Here is a 17,602-nt window from a genome sequence, read left to right as displayed (position 1 = left end):
AAATTGAAGAGAATCCAAATAAATGGAACAACATTCCATGAGATTGGATCAAAAGACTTAATATTGTTAAAACAACCATGCTACTCAAAGCAATCTACAGATTCAATGCATTACCTATAAAACACCAATGACATTGTTCACAGAAATAGGAAAAGCAATTCTAAAACTTGTATGAAATGAAAAAAGGCCCTAATAGCCAAAGAAATCTTGAGTGAAATCAACAAAGCTAGAGCCATCAAACTACCAGGCTTCAAAATCCACTGCAAAGTTGTAGTAAAGAAAACAGCATGGTACTGGTATAAAAACATACACATATACCAAGGGGAGAGAAGAGAGAACTCATAAATAATTAACACAGCTGCAGCCAGCTGACTTCTAACAATTACACCAAGAACATGCATAGGGGAAAGGACAAGCTCTTCAATAAATGGTGCTAGAAAAACTGGATCTCTATATGCATTAGAATTAAAATAGACCCCTGCCTCTTACCCTGTACAAAAAAAAAACAAAAAAACTAAAAACTAAAAATGGATCAAAGAACTAAATTTAAGGCCCAAAACAATAAAACTACTAAAAGAAAACAAAGGAAAACTGCTTCGGGAATGGGTCTGCAAAAAGACTTTATGAACAAGACCTCAAAAGCACAGGAAACAAAAGCAAAAATAAACAAATAGGATTATATGAAAATAAAAAGCTTCTGCACAGCAAAGAAAACAATCAAAACAGTGAAAAGACAACCTACAGAAAGGGAGATAATATGGTTTGGCTGCGTCCCCACCCAAACCTCACCTTGAATTCCCATGTGTTGTAGGAAGGATCTGGGAAGAGGTAATTAAATTATGGGGGCAGGTCTTTCCTGTGCTCTGCGCTGTTCTCATGATAGTGAATAAGTCTCACAAGATCTGACGGTTTTAAAAGGAGGAATTCCCTGCACAAGTTCTCTCTCTTTGCCTGCCACCATCCATGTAAGATGTGACATTCTCCTTCTTGCCTTTTGCCATGATTGTGAGGCCTACCCAGCCACAGAACTGTAAGTCTATTAAACCTTTTTCTCCCCATTCTCAGAAATGTCTTCATCAGGAGCATGAAAACAAACTAATAGGAGAAAATATTGGTATACTATTCATTTGATAGGAAATTAATATCTAGAATATACAAGGAACTAAAAAACCTCAACAGCAAAAAAAAAAAACAACCCACAATCTGAATTAGAAAAGAGCAAATAAACAGACATTTCCCAAAAGAAGACATAAAACTGACCAACAAAAATGTGAAAAAAAAAATGGTCAACATCACTAATCATCAGGGAAACACAAAAACCACAATGAGATATCATCTCATCTCTGAATGTCTATTATCAAAAGGTCAAAAAGTATTGGTGAGGATGCAGAGAAAAGGGAATTCTTATATATTGTTGGTGGAAATGTAAATTAAGAGAGCCACTACGGAGAACATTATGGAAGTTCCTCAGAAAACTGCAAACAAAACCATTATATGTTCCTTCAATCCCACTACTCAGCATTTATCCAAAGCCAAAAAAAAATCAGTATATCAATGGGATACCTACATTCTCAAGTTTATTGCAGCTCTATTCGCAATAGCCAAGATGTGGAATCAACCTGGGTTTCCAACAAGAAAAGAACAGATCAACTAACTGTGGGCTGGGCACAATGGCTCATGCCTGTAATCCCAGCACTTTGGGAGGCCGAGGCAGGTGGATCACGAGGTCAAGAGATCGAGACCATCCTGGTCAACATGGTGAAACCCTGTCTCTACTAAAAATACAAAAAACTAGCTGGGCATGGTGGCGCGTGCCTGTAATCCCAGCTACTCAGAAGGCTGAGGCAGGAGAATTGCCTGAACCCAGGAGGCGGAGGTTGCGGTGAGCCGAGATCGTGCCATTGCACTCTAGCCTGGGTAACAAGAGCAACACTCCATCTCCAAAAAAAAAAAAAAAAAAAGTACTCTGTACCCCATAAATACATACAATCCTTCTGTGACAATAAAATAAATTTTAATAGAAGCTTGAACTAAAAAATTTACTTACCACAGAAAAATTAAAACATTTTTCCACAATCAATTTTAATGTTAACTATTTATGAAATAAACTCATTTAGTTACATAAAAATTTATTTTCTAAATAATGATTCCTGGAAATATTAGTAATAGCAGTAGTGGGAACAAAGACATAAAAATAATAGCCCTGAAAATGGAAATAGTAAAATTTGTACCAAAGTAAACTCTCAAAAATAAATTTTTCTATATTCATAGTAAACATACGAAGTAGTCATGATTATTATGCCAGTTTACAAATGAGGAACATAGAGCTAGGGATGTTAACTTGCTACTAAGTTGTACAAATAAGCATATGTCCAGATTTTATGTTCTCCACCATTTTGATATGCTATCTACAATGCTTCTTTAAAGTAAACTGTACCAAGCAAACTTTACTTATTTCTATATAGCAAGTAATTGGCAACACAGTCATCCCTCTGGATCCATGTAGGATTAGTTCCAGGTCCCTTGTGGATTCTAACATCAATAAATATCATGTCCCTTACATAAAAAGGCATAGTATTTTCAAGTAACCTATGCATACCCTCCCATATACTTTAAATCATATCTAGATTGTTACTGAATACAATGTAAATGTTATTGAATAGCTGTCATGCTATAATGTTTAGGGACTAATGACAAGAAAAAAAAAGTCTGTACATGTTCAGTACAGACACAACCATACTTTTTAAAAATATTTTTCATTTGTGATTGGTTGTCTCCATGAATGAAGAACCTAGAAATACAGACGATCTACTGTATTTGTTCTGAAAAGTTTTCAAGCAAAAAGTATTTCTGCCACACTATACCAAGTGGAGTTATAATTTTTAAATTGTATACACTTTTTAAGTGCATTTATTCATATAAGATGACTTCTTGGTAAGGTAATAATAGTGGTTTACTCTGCAGAAAGTGATAATTTATAAAACCTTACTACCTTATTACTTATACAAAATAAGTCTTCTGCCAATAACTTGAGAAATAAACTCCATTTTTATTTCCAAAATTAGCAATAATGTATTTTAAAAAATCATTTCAAAGAATTATGAAATCATAGCATATTTCCATAATATAAACAAATAGAGATGTTACCTGTTGTGTATACTTCTGTATTTCATCCAGAACAAATTCTACTTCTTTTGAGGTTGTTAATGAAGCAAGATTTCCGCTAAGATTGTAGCAATAAAGTTTTGCATTGTCATAGTTTTCTCTACTGGAATTGATTCTAAGACAAGCATCCCCAATATGACTCCATCCTTCTCCACAAAGATGAGCTGGTTAAAAAAAAAAAAAATGTGTCTTATATTTATATTACCAACAAGCAAATGTATTTTTCAATTATTTCACAGTACTTCCGTATTTGTTTAAATTATTTTTTAAAAATAAAATATTAAATATCTCAATATAACATTTCAAATAATTTTTTCTAATATTCTGGTAGAGAGTGAGAGCAGAATATCCTGATTTTTTATTTAACTCTTAAACATGGGATAAATTATGGCTCTATGATATCTGTTAAATGTGTTGACTGCTAGGTTTTCTGTATTTTATGGTATTTCCATAAGTAAAATCATTACTATATTTATACCCAAGGTCTAGCTTACATAAGACAAGATCACTTTAATAAAACAAAAAACAAAAAGCTTATAACAGCAGTTTCAAAGTTACTCTTATAAGTGAAGCTAACTGACCTCTAAATCTAATTTCCATAGCTCAGGTATATTATTGTGGTATAAGTTGGGTTCTTTGATTCTTTCATGAGAATGAGTAGAGAAGTCTCATTTCATTTATGATTAGTAAAGGAGCTATAATGTTTCCTTTCTAATATTTATTTTTACACAATTATTCATGTCTTACTAAAGAGTAAACATACTATTCAGTAATAGTGGTTTATCTATAGAATCCAAATTGAACTTGAAACACTATTTTCCAAAACACAGGTTTATATAATAAATACATTAATAAAGTTAAACTGTAGTGTGCACTAGTTACCAACACAGTAATCCCTCAATAAACTATAATTATTGTTTAATAAGACTGTGTAGGATGTCCTGGTTTTCAGTTTGAGGCTATATGTGTTTCAGTTTTCCCAGTCATTTTAAATACAAAATACCAAAAAACTTCTCCTTACTTAAAAAGTGCAAAGTTTTCTTAAATTATGTTTTGTTCTCACCTTACTGAATCAAGGAAGAATTTAGATTACTATTGCCCGTCTCCTCATATATTTTTAGTAAGAACAAAAATAGTTCATTGACAAATCATACAAACAAAAACAAATGCATGGGCCTTTGTGGCTAAACTAAATTATACTACCCAACCAAATACTTTTATACTTCAGGCTTTTGTAGTATTGAGCAGCGACTTAGCAGTGGACTTTAATGGAAAGCAATTAATTTATAATGAATTTAGTGAGATAAATTCAAATTGCCAAGCTCATATGAGATCAATGTAAAAAAATGCAATACATCAATTGTCATGGAATTGTACAACTGCTCTACAGACTGGACCCTCTATTTAGAACATTCACTTCTTTGAGACAAACTGAACGGAAATCAAACAATATATAGCCAGTTGGCTGCTTAGTAAATATGAATGAAGAAAAGGGAACTAGGATATACTATATTTCATTATATCTCCAAAAAAATAGGCTGGCCAGGTGGAGCCTTTATAACAAAGCAATGTTTTTTTTTGTTTTTATTTTTCCCTAGGGAATGAGTAGAAGGGTAATAACACAAGCAACTTTACTGTCATTTTTCCAAATTTCCACTGGCAACTAATTTCCATTCATATCAAAGTAATATTCCTTTAAATATATATATTCCTTCAGTCAAATCTTGTTTTGTTCCAAGATTAACCTTGTCATTTTAAGGAAACTTTGTAAATATTTTCATTGATCTACATTTTCTTTTTCTTTTTTTAGACAGAGTCTCTCTCTGTCAGTCTCTCTCTATCAGGCTTGCTCTGTCACCCAGGCTGTAGTGCAGTGGCGAGATCTCAGCTCACTGCAACCTTCAACTCCCAGGTTCAAATATTTTTCTGCCTCAGCCTCCTGAGTAGCAGGGAGTACAGGCACCGGCCACCACACCTGGCTTATTTTTGTTTTCAGTAGAGATGGGGGTCTCCCCATATTGGCCAGGCTGATCTTGAACTCCTAACCTTGTGATCCACCCGCCTCAGCCTTCCAAAGTGCTGGGATCATTTTATAGTTGCATCTTAGAGATCAATACCACTTTCAACTTCTTAGTATCATCTTACAGTTACTTCTTAAATCCTGCTTACTGCATGATTAACATTATCTTTCTCAAAATGAGCACACATGCACATCTCACTGTTTAAAGACGTTAAAAGTCAGTATGTAAACAAAACTGAAAATCTGAATGACATTCCGATGCCTCAGTGGTGTGTTTGTTTTCTTGTTTGTTTTGTTTTTGAGATAGAGTCTTGCTCTGTCACCCAGGCTGGAGTGCAGTGGCGCCATCTCAGCTCTCTGCAACTTCCACCTCTGGGGTTCAAGCAATTCTCCTGCCCCAGCCTCCTGAGTAGCTGGGATAACAGGTGCCCACCACCATGCCCAGCTAATTTTTATATTTTTAGGAGAGATGGGATTTTACCATAATGGCAAGCCTGGTCTTGAACTCCTGACCTCAAGTGATCCACCCACCTCGGCCTCCCAAAGTGCTGGAATTACAGGCATGAGCCACAGTGTCCAGCCTCAATGGTATTTTTAAAGGCAGAATAATATAATTTTAATTTTATTACATGAACTTGTAAGGAAGATTCCCTTTCAGACATAAATTACGTGATGGAATTTTCCAATACATTTTAGAATTACGTACACTCAGAAATTTTTCTTAAAAGAAAAAATAAATAAAAGCCCTAGGATACAGAGAGGTAAAATACTAAACAGAAATAAAATATCTAGTTAATAGGTATAACTCTTTCATTTACAAGCCACATAATTTTGAGCATATCACTTAACCAGCACGGATCTCAGTTTATCTATATAACAAGCAGAACTGGCTAAATGCCTGTATTACCTTTTAATTTTCTAATTTTATCTTTTATATTTCAAAGGAAAAGTATTTAGCGTTCACTAGGTATGTTAACTGCCAAAAAAATGAAATAACTCAAAAATGAGCTTTGCTCTAGTTTGTGAAACTCAGATTCTTATAAAAGCAGATAATATTTATTATGAAAGTCTATTATACAGGAAAATATATATTATATAAAAATATAATTTATTATAGTACATTAAATATTACATATTATGATAATATGATATATAAATTTATGGTTTAAATGTATTAAATATATAAATTATATATTTCTATCATTAAAATAACTAGATACATAGTTAATACATATATATTGTATAAATAATATATGTATATATTTTATTTTTAATATATTATGTATAATATTTAAAACCCTGGATACAGAGACAAAATACATAATATATAACATATATATATTATTACCCTAAAATATTTATTATAAATGTTATAATTTATAATTAAAATATTCACTGAGTTTGAAAAATAAAGGGCACTTAAAGTATGAAAAAATGTTAATATTTGTTAAAACTGAATATTACATCTGAGTGCTTACTATTTTCTACATTTTTAAGATTTTTTTCAATGAAAAGATATCTGATCAATTCAATAGTAAACACATGAACACCTTAAAATAATTGGAAGCAAGTATGTAATCAAAAAACCTTTCTTGTAGAAACAGTGCTATTAGTATTACAATATTATAGGTTGATATTTGTTATGGCTTTAATTTTAGAAAATGTAGAGTTCTTACCAAATGTACTTTTCTATGTCAGTATTTATCTGTAAACCATAAACTAATTAACTAAATTTTGAAATCTTTACCTGGTAAAGCCTGGCATTCTTGCTGTCTCTGATCCCACTGGCAATTCAAGTTTAGTGAACAACTTTTACAGCTAGTAAGTTTGTTACAAATCTGCTCATTTCTCACGTGACATTTGGTGTAGTTCTTGACAGACTAGAAAATTAAAAGAGCATGTTATTTTTCACCTTTGTACAGTAATGATTCTTAAACTTCAATGTATATTTAAATCCTCTGGTGAACTTTAAAATAAACATTTCTAACTCCAAATACAATAATACTGAATCAGACTCGATCTTATTTATCTCATTAGTTTATTAATTTAAATTAAATTTGGAGTAACCGTGTATCTGTAAGTGGTGAACTACAACCTAATTTAGGATGTAAACAAACTGCAACCTAACTTAGAAGCATATTCTTGTAACAGATAGTTGAGTCTCAGCCAATCACAGCAATAGAGACATGTTTCAATGGACAAATTGCAAAATATTCAAATAAGGTATTATAAATACAATGGCATTAGGCAAAGCTAACTACACTGCCTCGTTCAAATGCATTATGAATTAAAATGGCAATCATATCTACTCCCACTGGAAAACATACATTGACCCCTTATAAAATGGTTACTGGAAAGCCCATGCTCCTAATAATAGAACTTCATGTATCTCCTGCTTTTATAAACTGTAACCTGACTTGATATTGCAAGGCTTTAATGCTTTTTGCTGAACTATATTTTCACCAGATAAAAGAAGACCCCACAAGTGGATTACAACCAGACCTTTCATGGTCTACAACCTGAAGATTGGGTATTTTCCAAAGAGACACCAGAGAAAGACAGCCCTTGAACTCAGCTGGAAAAGACTAAATGAAGTTCTCTACAGCAAAACTTCAGGGCATTGAGCCTGAGCCTTGTATCCATATTTCTCAATTTAAGAAGACCCTTCCAGCCTGGGGACAGTATACCCACTGGAAACTTCAAGGCAAAATTGACCAGGGACCTTTCTCTTTACAGATGACATCCTAGACAGGAACAGCTTTCTCAAGATGACAGATCAAGACTTCTTTCCTTAGTCACCATGAAACTGGACCATTTTCCTCTTTTCTGTGTTTATTTTTTGTTTATACCCAGGAATATAACATGCTTATGATGATTTCAGGATCAATAGCTTTTGCAGGGAATGTAACTGAATGTTGGATATGTTATGTTAAACCTAAATCCATAAATGATCTTAGAGATTCTCTGGTTCACCTTCAAATAAATTTCTCTGATGTTCTAAGAGCAGTATCTGGTCCTTTGTATAGGGTTAGGCTTTTAGATTCACATATTGAGGTTCTTTGTTTAAATCTAACAGTAGTCAAAACCTATAATAAGGGATTTGCAGTTACATGTTGCCAGAAATTGAATAAGATAACCAAAAGAAAGATAATTCAACAGTTTGTAGAGAAATCTATCACCCTAGTCCTTTTAATTATCAAGATCTTTCAACCATCCAATGATTTCATAATGGAGCCTTGGAGAACTATTACTAGTGCTTCTTTATTGTGGCCTCTAACACACAAGGCAAGGAACTGTCTGTCATGCCTCTCCAGGGTATATGTTTATCTGTATAGGATTTAACAACCAACCATATAAGTAAGCAACTCCATGTCTCAATAAGTGGAAAATGTAGATTGGGGATTTCAACAGTAATACTGTTAGAATTGTCATGATTATATCCAATAACCAACTGGAAATTGAACATTAGTCTAAACCTCTCAATTTACACTATAGAATAAAGAGGAGTTTCCCAGTAAGTGTAAGTATCCCTAAACAGGCATCTTTTGGTATAATGCTTCTTCTTTGGCTTCGCATAAATGTAAATGAGACTACGATTAGAAATCTGTCTCAAACATTAGCTACTATAGCACAAATAGGCTATAGCTGCCCATCACACATCTTTAAATTCTCTTGCTAAAGTTGTTTCAGATAACATGATTGCTTTAGCCTATCCGTTGACTGAAAAGGGAGGAGTGTGTGCAATAGATAACACCTCCTAATGCCCTTGGATAAATTATGTCTGACATGATAGAAATTCAGTTTTAAGAAATCAACAAACAAGATAATTGATTAAAACTAGTAGATTCCTCTTTTGGTTTGTTGTTGATATGTTCGTTTTGGATCAGTTTCATTCACAGGAGCTCCTATTAAGAAGTATACTTCAGTCTCTTAATATTACCCTCCTGATTGTCATTATAACAGTCTACATAGTATGCCATATCCTTTCAAGAGTCCTAAATGCTCATATGAAGCCATCTGTTATATATTGGATGGTCTTGCTACAGTTAAAATAATAAAAACACAAAGAGAATACAAAAAAAATCATCCAACTGACTTGACATTGTGAATTGTGAATTTCATATTGAGACCAAATAAGTCCGTTATGATGGTGACAGAAAGTAGTATTAGTGCCTAAGGTTTTTGGTCAATTTCTCAAAACTGACAGCTGGCCAAAAGGGGAGATTAGATTAAATTAAATTAAATTTGGTCTAATTTAGTATGCAAACAAACTGCAGCCTAATTTATTAGTGTCTACTTATAACAGATAGCTTAGTCTCAGCTAATCACAGCAGCTGAGCCTCAACCAATCACATGTTGCCAACTGATCAGACTATTTCCATAAAAGGTAAATGCCTCATCACACCATGCCCCAATAGGGCAAATAGTAAGCTGTAGCCAGTCAAGTTGTTCCTAAATGTCACTTCCTTTTTCTGTCTAGAAATACTTCCTGCCCACACTGATAGCCGGAAGTGTCTGAACCTCTTGGTTCAGAGTGCTGCTCAATTCATGAATCAGTCTTTTTTCACATAAGCTCTGCTAAATTTATTTTGCCTTAAGGTTTTCTTGCAACAAGTTAAACTATTGTTCTTGAAATTGGAATGAGTATTTATTAAAAAATAAAGTGTGCAAATTACATAATTTGAAACAGGCACCATCTAATAAAAACTTTTTCCAGTGAATTAAAAAACAGCCTTCCAATTCAAAAATAAAATCATGCACAAAGTCGTTTCCATTAATGATGATATGAAATGGTTCTAGTCTTAATTAAAGTATCATGCAAACCCTTGGGAATGAAGCAGAAATAAAAAGTAGTAAAAGATAAAGAGATGCTTTATTAAAATCCAATACAATATAAAAAGATAAATAACTGTCAATAACTCAAACTAATTTTACTTCCACAGATACTAAATAATGGTTTTGGTTAATTGAGATTTCTTCTGTATATATCTGTAACATTTCCTTCATTGAGGCTTCAAAGAATCTACAAAAGTTATATATTTCTCAAAATCTACTACATATGTTAATATTTCAACTAATTCTGGCATTGAGAGATTAAAAGTTAATTGCCAAGAAAGAAAAAAAAACAAAACTTGGATGGTGGTTCCTTACATGTACCCAGCTTCAGATACTTCACATATTACCAATACCTATGATAAAAACTACCTCATGAAAATTAGATATTAAAATTTTTGGCTCAAATTTTCCTGTGTCTCTACTTTATGAGAAAAAAATACAAAATACTTAATGCTAAATATTAAGCCCCATCTCAATCTTTTTGTTTTGTTTTGATTATGGGTATAAACACCACAGAAATTCTCATGTAAGGAGCTAAATATTTGTTTTCACTCAATAAAGTTAAGAGTTAAAATTAAGTTATAACTATTCTACAGATAAAATTTATTGAAGCAATTTTTAACCACTTAGAGACTTTAAATGTCCCTCATAAAGTATTTATTTATGAGGTACTTCCTTCATAAAATACATTGCCATCACCTCCATTCCAAAGGTGTTAATTTCTATTACAGCATACTATATTTACTGTAAGGTAACAGATAAAAAGTACCCAGATATAATTTTTATCTTTATTCATCCTAAAAAATTATAGAAGATACATTTTTGTAAATTTCAAATCTTTTCAACCACTACATTTTCATTAGAAACATAAACTTTGTTTTTTCTGATCCATAAATTTTTGTTTTCATATAGTATATAAATATTAGCATTATTCTATGTAATCATTACAGTATAGTTCCAAACATTTGATAGCTAACTAAAAATAATTAAATTTAATTGAATTATATGTAAATTTAATTGAATTATCAGATAAATAAAATAACATATAAAAATTACATGACAATGGCTAAACATGTTGGAATAAGATAAAGAATAATAGTTTTATGTCAATCTTTAGAATAACAATGGAAACAGAGTGTCCATCCAAATTACTGCTCTTCATTAAGAAAAATGTGTTCATTGATACTGAATAAGTACAAAAAATGAAATTATATTTCAACTACACATAGAGCCCAAGTTAATCAATGGTAGGAGAAAGCTATTGTTCTGAAACGTAACTGGCATTTTTGGCCTAAAGAATCAGGCACACATTAGTAAACAATGAGTAGTAACCACTGCTCTACTGATCTTTAATATACTAAAATGTAAATTTTAAGTGAAAATATGTGAGAATAAAGCCCGTTATTTGACCTGTTAGAGCACAAAATATGCAACCTGCAGTAAATATGGTTAACTAATGAAATCGGATATCAATGCACATAATCTAGACTGAAATCCCAAGGACCTCTCTACATCCATTAACATTTGATTTAGCTTAATCACCAGACATTCTGATAAAACTGTGTAAAGGACACATTACATCAAACTCTAAATTACCATCTGCTCTCTTGCACTATCTCACCCAATGTTTTCCTTGGTTTGTTTTTTTTTTTTGAGACAGAATCTTGCTTTGTCACCAGGCATCTGGCTGGAGCGCAGAGGCGCAATCTTGGCTTGCTGCAATCTCCGCCTCCTGAGTTTAAGCAATTCTCCTGCCTCAGCCTCCTGAGTAGCTGGGACTACAAGTGCATGCCACCATGCCCAGCTAAGTTTTGTATTTTTTAGAAGAGACGGGGTTTCACCATGTGGGCCAGGATGGTCTCAATCTCTTGGCCTCATGATCCACCCTCCTCAACCTCCCAAAGTGCTGGGATTACAGGCATGAGCCACCGTACCCGGCCGCTTTCCGTGTTAACACATCATCATCAAAAATAAAATATAAAGCAAAACGCCACTTTATAAATGCTTGATAGCAATTTACATAATACAATTTTTAAGATACATTTGTTTACACTCAGTTATGTTGTATTTTCACATGTAAATGTCTGTCGTGGACTGAATGTTTGCCTCCTCCAAAATTCGTATTTTGAAACCCAATCAGAATGTGATGTTATTAGGACATGCAACTTTTGGAAGGTGATTTAGTCATAATGGTGGAGTCCTCATATGTGGGATTAACACCACTGTAAAGGGTTAAAGACACAAGAGCTCCCTTCTACCAGGTGAGGAAGCAGTGAAAAGACATCTTCCCTGAACCGGAAAGTAGGCCATCACCAGACACAAATCTACTAGCACCTAGATCTTGGACTTCCCAGCCTCCAAAATGGTGAGAAATAAATTTCTGTTGTTTATAAGCCACCTAATTTGTGGTATTTTATTATAACAGCCTTAAAGAATTAAAGACAATATCTAAAAACAAATTAACTCAGGGTTATCCAACAAAGCTTAAAATCTGAGTTGAAAACAGCAATTTTTAACTAATAACATTCTCCATTTTAGTCCTGTGGTTAACTTAACATATCAACTTGACCAGGACACAGGACACACATATTTGGATATACATTATTTCTGAGTCGGCATGTAAGACTATTTCTAAATGAGATTAGCATTTGAGTTAATCAACTAAATTAAGTCAAATGCCCTACCCACACATCCCTTGAGGGCCTGAACAAAACAAAAAGGTAAAGGAAAGAAAAATGTTCTCTTCTGCCTGAGACATCAGTCTTCTGACCTTGAACATGGCTTAACATCGTGGATGCTTCTGGTTTTCAGGCCTTTGGACTTGGACTAAAATTTACACCACTGTCTTTCCTAGGTCTCCCGTTTGCAAGCAACAGATCAAGAGACTTTGTAGCTTCCTTAACTGTGTGAGCTAATTCCTTTTAATAAATCTCATGATGGATGGATAGATGAAAGGTAGGTAGGTAGGTAGGTAGGTAGGTAGATAGATAGATAGATAGGTAGATAGATAGATAGATAGATAGATTACATTTTGGTAGCCAGAATGGTTCTAGTGGAACAGAATTACTGGGGTTTCTGGAACTGGTTCACTAATCTGACTAGATTTAAAGATACTAATGACTCTATTTCCAGTAGAAAGACAGCACTAATAATCCATAGCATGAACTAGTAACAGATATGTAAAATAATGGCATCGTATATTCCTAATCAACCACTTAAAAGAGACAGAGTGATTTAGTATATGATAGGACACTTTCAAACATTTCTGGAAAACTAACCAATGTGAGATTGGCTATTTCTCCCTAAGTCACTATACACAGTGGTCAAAGGAAAGATGAGCTTAGGGATTCAAATTACCAGCTCAAGCTCATATGAGCGACCTGAGGCATGTATGTGTGCCCTGAAGGAGATTTGTGTCTCCTGCAGCTCCAGGGCTGAGACTGCTAAAGATCAAATGCAGAATATCATATTGCCACTGGCTGAACTACATCTTGAACTCTGATTCTCACAGGATGTCTGCTACTAAAGTAAGGGCAGTGACTGGGAAAGAATGAGATCTTTCAGGGAAGAGCCTGAGAAAGCTGGTGAAATTGAGCCCCCTAAATTCTAATGGGTCTTCTTTGCCAATGGAAGAGGTCTCCCCATCCCCAGTTGAAGTGGCCTTTATACCTCTAGATAAAACAACCTTCCCAGCCCCAGAGATAGCATCCTCCCCACCACCAGTAGTATTGGCCTTTCTACCTCCATATGAGGGGATCAACCATACACTGCCAGAGGAAACTGTAATGGCTTCCCCAGAGGCAGTTGCTATGCAGGACAATGATGGCTCTCCTCAGAACCCACCCTCACCACCGCTCTTTGCTCTATATCTACAACTAGACTTAAAACCCAGAAGATCCCTAAAGGTTAGGTTCAAAGGGTAATCCTTGAGGAATTACATTACACTCCAAAAGAACTACTTGAGTTTTCTAATTGATACGAGAGAAATCTAGGAAATATGTATGAGAATGGATAGTAAAAGTGCGGGAAAATGATAGAAGAAACATAAACTTGGATCAGGCAAAATTTATTGATAGGAGCTCACGAAGCAGAAATTATGCATTTAATGTTATAGCTTGGAGAGTTATAAAGGGCTTGTTTGTTTTGTTGGCTAAAATGTTGACAAAATGGTGGCCCATAGTGAGTGATCTGAAAATGCTGGATCTGTCTTGGTTTAATATAGAAAACATTTAATAGCCTAGGGAGATTGGAATGTTAGAGTGAATTTGTCCTTTAAGATCTGCTCACCCTCACTGAGAGGGTCCAGAAGACACACTTTTCACTAATACTTAAATGAATAAATTTGTGAGAGGAGCCCTGGCATCTCTGAAGAGCTCCATGATTGCTCTTCTATATATGCCTGGCCTTGCAGTAGGAAGTGCAGCCACTGTATTGGGAAACATAAATGCAACAGGAATAATTGGATCTAGGGTGGCAGGGGCCAGGTAGCAGCATTCAGTACCAAAGGCAAGGCAGGTGTGGTTACTATGATGAACAGCAGAGTTAAAGCAGCAATCAGAATAGCCTGACTTGGTTACATCTATGGCATTGGTGAGTTGAGCATGAGGTTGCTCCTAAAACTAAAATACATTGAAATCCTACGAAATTCCTAATTGATTTGTATTAGCAGAAAACTTGTAAGTAAAGAAACTCTAGCCTGAATCATAAATACAAAGAGTCACAGTTCCTCAACTAAGTTCCAGAATTGAGCCAGTTTACAGAGCGATAAGCCCTTGAATGAAGGGGATGCTGGATCCCCTTAAGGAAGGACCTAAATATACTACCAAAAGGTATACTATTCATCTTTCTCCTTGCCTTTCCCAAAGGCACCTATGGCCTTTACCAAAGTAACTGTGCACTGGAGAAAGTGAAATAATCAGTTCTAGATGCTGGTTCTGAACTGACATAAATTCCAGGAGACCTAAAACATCACGGTGGGCCAGCAGTTAGAGGCTTATGACTGCCAGATGATCAGTGGAGTTCAGGTCCCTCTCACAGTGGGCTCACTGGGTCCCAAACCCATCCTGTGGCTATTTTCCCAATTCCAGAATGCATAATTGGAAGAGACATACACAGGAGCTGGAAAAAAAAAAAAATCCCACACTGGTTCTCTGACCTGCGGAGTGAGGACAATTATAGAGGGAAACACAAGAAGAAGCACTAGTACACCCTCTATGTAGAAAAATGGTAAGCCAAAAGCAGTACTCCATTCCTGAAGGGATTGCAAAGATTAGTGCCACAATCAAGGACTTAAAGGATGCAGAAGTGCTAATTCCTGCCATATTCCCATCAAATTTGCCTATTTAGTCTATGTAGAAGACAGATGGATCTTGGAGAATACAAATGAATTATCATAAGCTTAACTGAGTGGTAACACCAATTGCAACTGCCCTTATCAGATGTGGTTTCATTGTTTGGGCAGTTAACACATTCCCTGGCAACTGGTAAGCAGCTATATATCTGGCAAATGCTTTTTTCTTGAAACTTGTTTGTAAAGACCACTAGAAGCCGTTTGTTTTCAGCTGGCAATTGGGTTGTATTACTTTGACCAATTTATGAAGTGGTAGCAATACACCTTCATTGTTCTGCCTCAGGAGTATACCAACTCTCCACTCCTTTGTAATAATTTAGTTCTCAGGAATTTAACTGCCTTTCCATTCCACAAGATACTACACTGATCCATAATATTGATAACATCACAGATTGGAACTAGTGAGCAAGATGTAGCAACTACTCTAAACTTATTAATAAGACACTGTGTGTCAGAGGTTGGGAAATAAATTCAACTAAAATTCAGGGCTTCTACCTCAGTGCAATTTCTAGGGGTCTAGTGGTATGGGGCATGTCAAGCTCTCCCTTTCAAAGGTGAATGTTAAGTTGTTGCCTCTGGCCCCTCCTATAACCAAAAGAAAAAAAAGGAGAATGCCTAATAGGCCTCTTTGGATTTTAAAGGTAACACACTCCTCATTGGGTTGTGTTACTTTGACCAATTTATCAAGTGATCCAAAAAGCTGCTAATTCCAAGTAGATCTCAGAATAAAAGAGGGCTCTGCAACAGGTCCAGGCTACTATCCCAGCTACTCTGCCACTTGGACTACATGATCCTGCAGACGCAATGGTGCTTGAAATATCAGCGGCAGACAGGATGCTATTTGGAGCCTTTGGCAGGCCCAAATCATAGTGCAGACCCTTAGGATGACATAGCAAAACATCACCAACCTCTGCCAATAACTACTCTACTTTTTCAGAAACAGCTCTTAGTCTGCTGCTGGGCCTTAGTAGAAACTGAGTGTTTAACCATGGGCCACCAAATTATCATGAGATTTCAGCCCATCATGAACTGGGTGTTATCTGACCCACCAACCCATAAAGTTGGGTGTGCACAGTGGCAGTCTATCATCAAATAAAAGCCTGATATACATGATCAGGCTCAAGCAGGCACTGAAGGTGCAACTAAGTTACATGAAGAAGAGGTGCAAATGCCCATAATCCCCACTGGTGCCACACTGCCTTCTCTCTCCCAGTCTGTACCTATGGCTTCATTAGAAGTTCCCTAGACCACCTGACAGAGGAAGAGAAGACTCTGGTTTCATTTGCAGATGGTTCTGCACGATATGCAGGCACCACCCAAAAGTGGACGGCTGAAACACTGCTGCCCCCTCCTGGGACCTCCCTGAAGTACAGTAGTGAAACGAAATCTTCCAAGTGGGTAAAATTTCAAGCAGTGTACCTCATTGTTCATTCTTTTTGGAAGAAGAAATGGCCAGATGTGCAATTATGTACGGATTCATGGGCTGTGGCCAACGGTTTGTCTGGATGGCCAGAAACTTGGAAGGAACATGATTGAAAAATTGCTGACAAAAAAATTTGTGGAAAAGGGATGTGGACAGACCTCTCTGAATGGCAAATAAGTGAAGATATTTGTATGCAGTGTAAATGTTCACCAAAAGGTGACATCAGCAAAAGAGTATTTTAATAATCACATGGATAAGATGACCACTTCTGTGGATACCAATAGGCTTTCTTCCCTAGCCACTCGTGTCATCACCCAATGGGTACATGGACAAAGTGGCCCTGGTGGCTAGGATGGAGATTATGCATGGGCTCAGCAAAATGGACTTCTAGCCACCAAGGCCAACCTGGCTATGACCACAGCTGAGTACCCAATATACTACTAGCAAAAACCAACACTGAGTTCCTGATATGGCACCATCCCCTTATGTAATCAGCCAGCTCCCTGGAGGCAGGTTGATACAGCTTCCATCAGGGAAAGGGAAGCATTTTGTTTTTATTGGAACCAACACTTATTCTGGCTACAGACTTGCCTTCCTTGCAAATAATGTTTCTGCCAAAACTCCCATTAGGAAACTTACAGAATGCTTTCTCTACCATCATGGTATTTCACACAGCATAGCTTCTGACCAAGGAACTCCTATCACAGCACATGAAGGACAGCAATGGGCCTATGCTCACTGGTCTTATCATGTTCCCTGTAATTGTCAAGCAACTTATTTCATAAAACAGTGGAATGGGCTTTTGATG

General features: G+C 35.5%; 1 protein-coding gene across 13 annotated transcripts in view; it reads right to left on the bottom strand.

The window, feature by feature from the left end:
- The window catches only part of ATRNL1 (attractin like 1), an 839,028-nt gene that overhangs the window by 626,872 nt on the left and 194,554 nt on the right, over positions 1 to 17,602 (bottom strand). For all 13 annotated transcript variants that reach the window (XR_013525132.1, XR_013525133.1, XR_013525131.1 and 10 more), the window contains exons 14-15: positions 6,933 to 7,065; positions 3,148 to 3,329 (exon numbers count right to left, since the gene is read on the bottom strand). Coding sequence is in view for 10 of the 13 variants with exons in the window: in XM_035269198.3 (XP_035125089.1) it covers positions 3,148 to 3,329; positions 6,933 to 7,065 (315 nt within the window). In the remaining 3 variants the exon portion in view is untranslated. The remainder of the gene's footprint in view (positions 1 to 3,147; positions 3,330 to 6,932; positions 7,066 to 17,602) is intronic.

The sequence above is a fragment of the Callithrix jacchus genome, chromosome 12 (assembly GCF_049354715.1).
Source record: "Callithrix jacchus isolate 240 chromosome 12, calJac240_pri, whole genome shotgun sequence".
NCBI classification, from domain to species: domain Eukaryota; kingdom Metazoa; phylum Chordata; class Mammalia; order Primates; family Cebidae; genus Callithrix; species Callithrix jacchus.
Note: the sequence above shows the minus strand (reverse complement) of the source record. Positions and strands in the feature narration are given on the sequence as shown.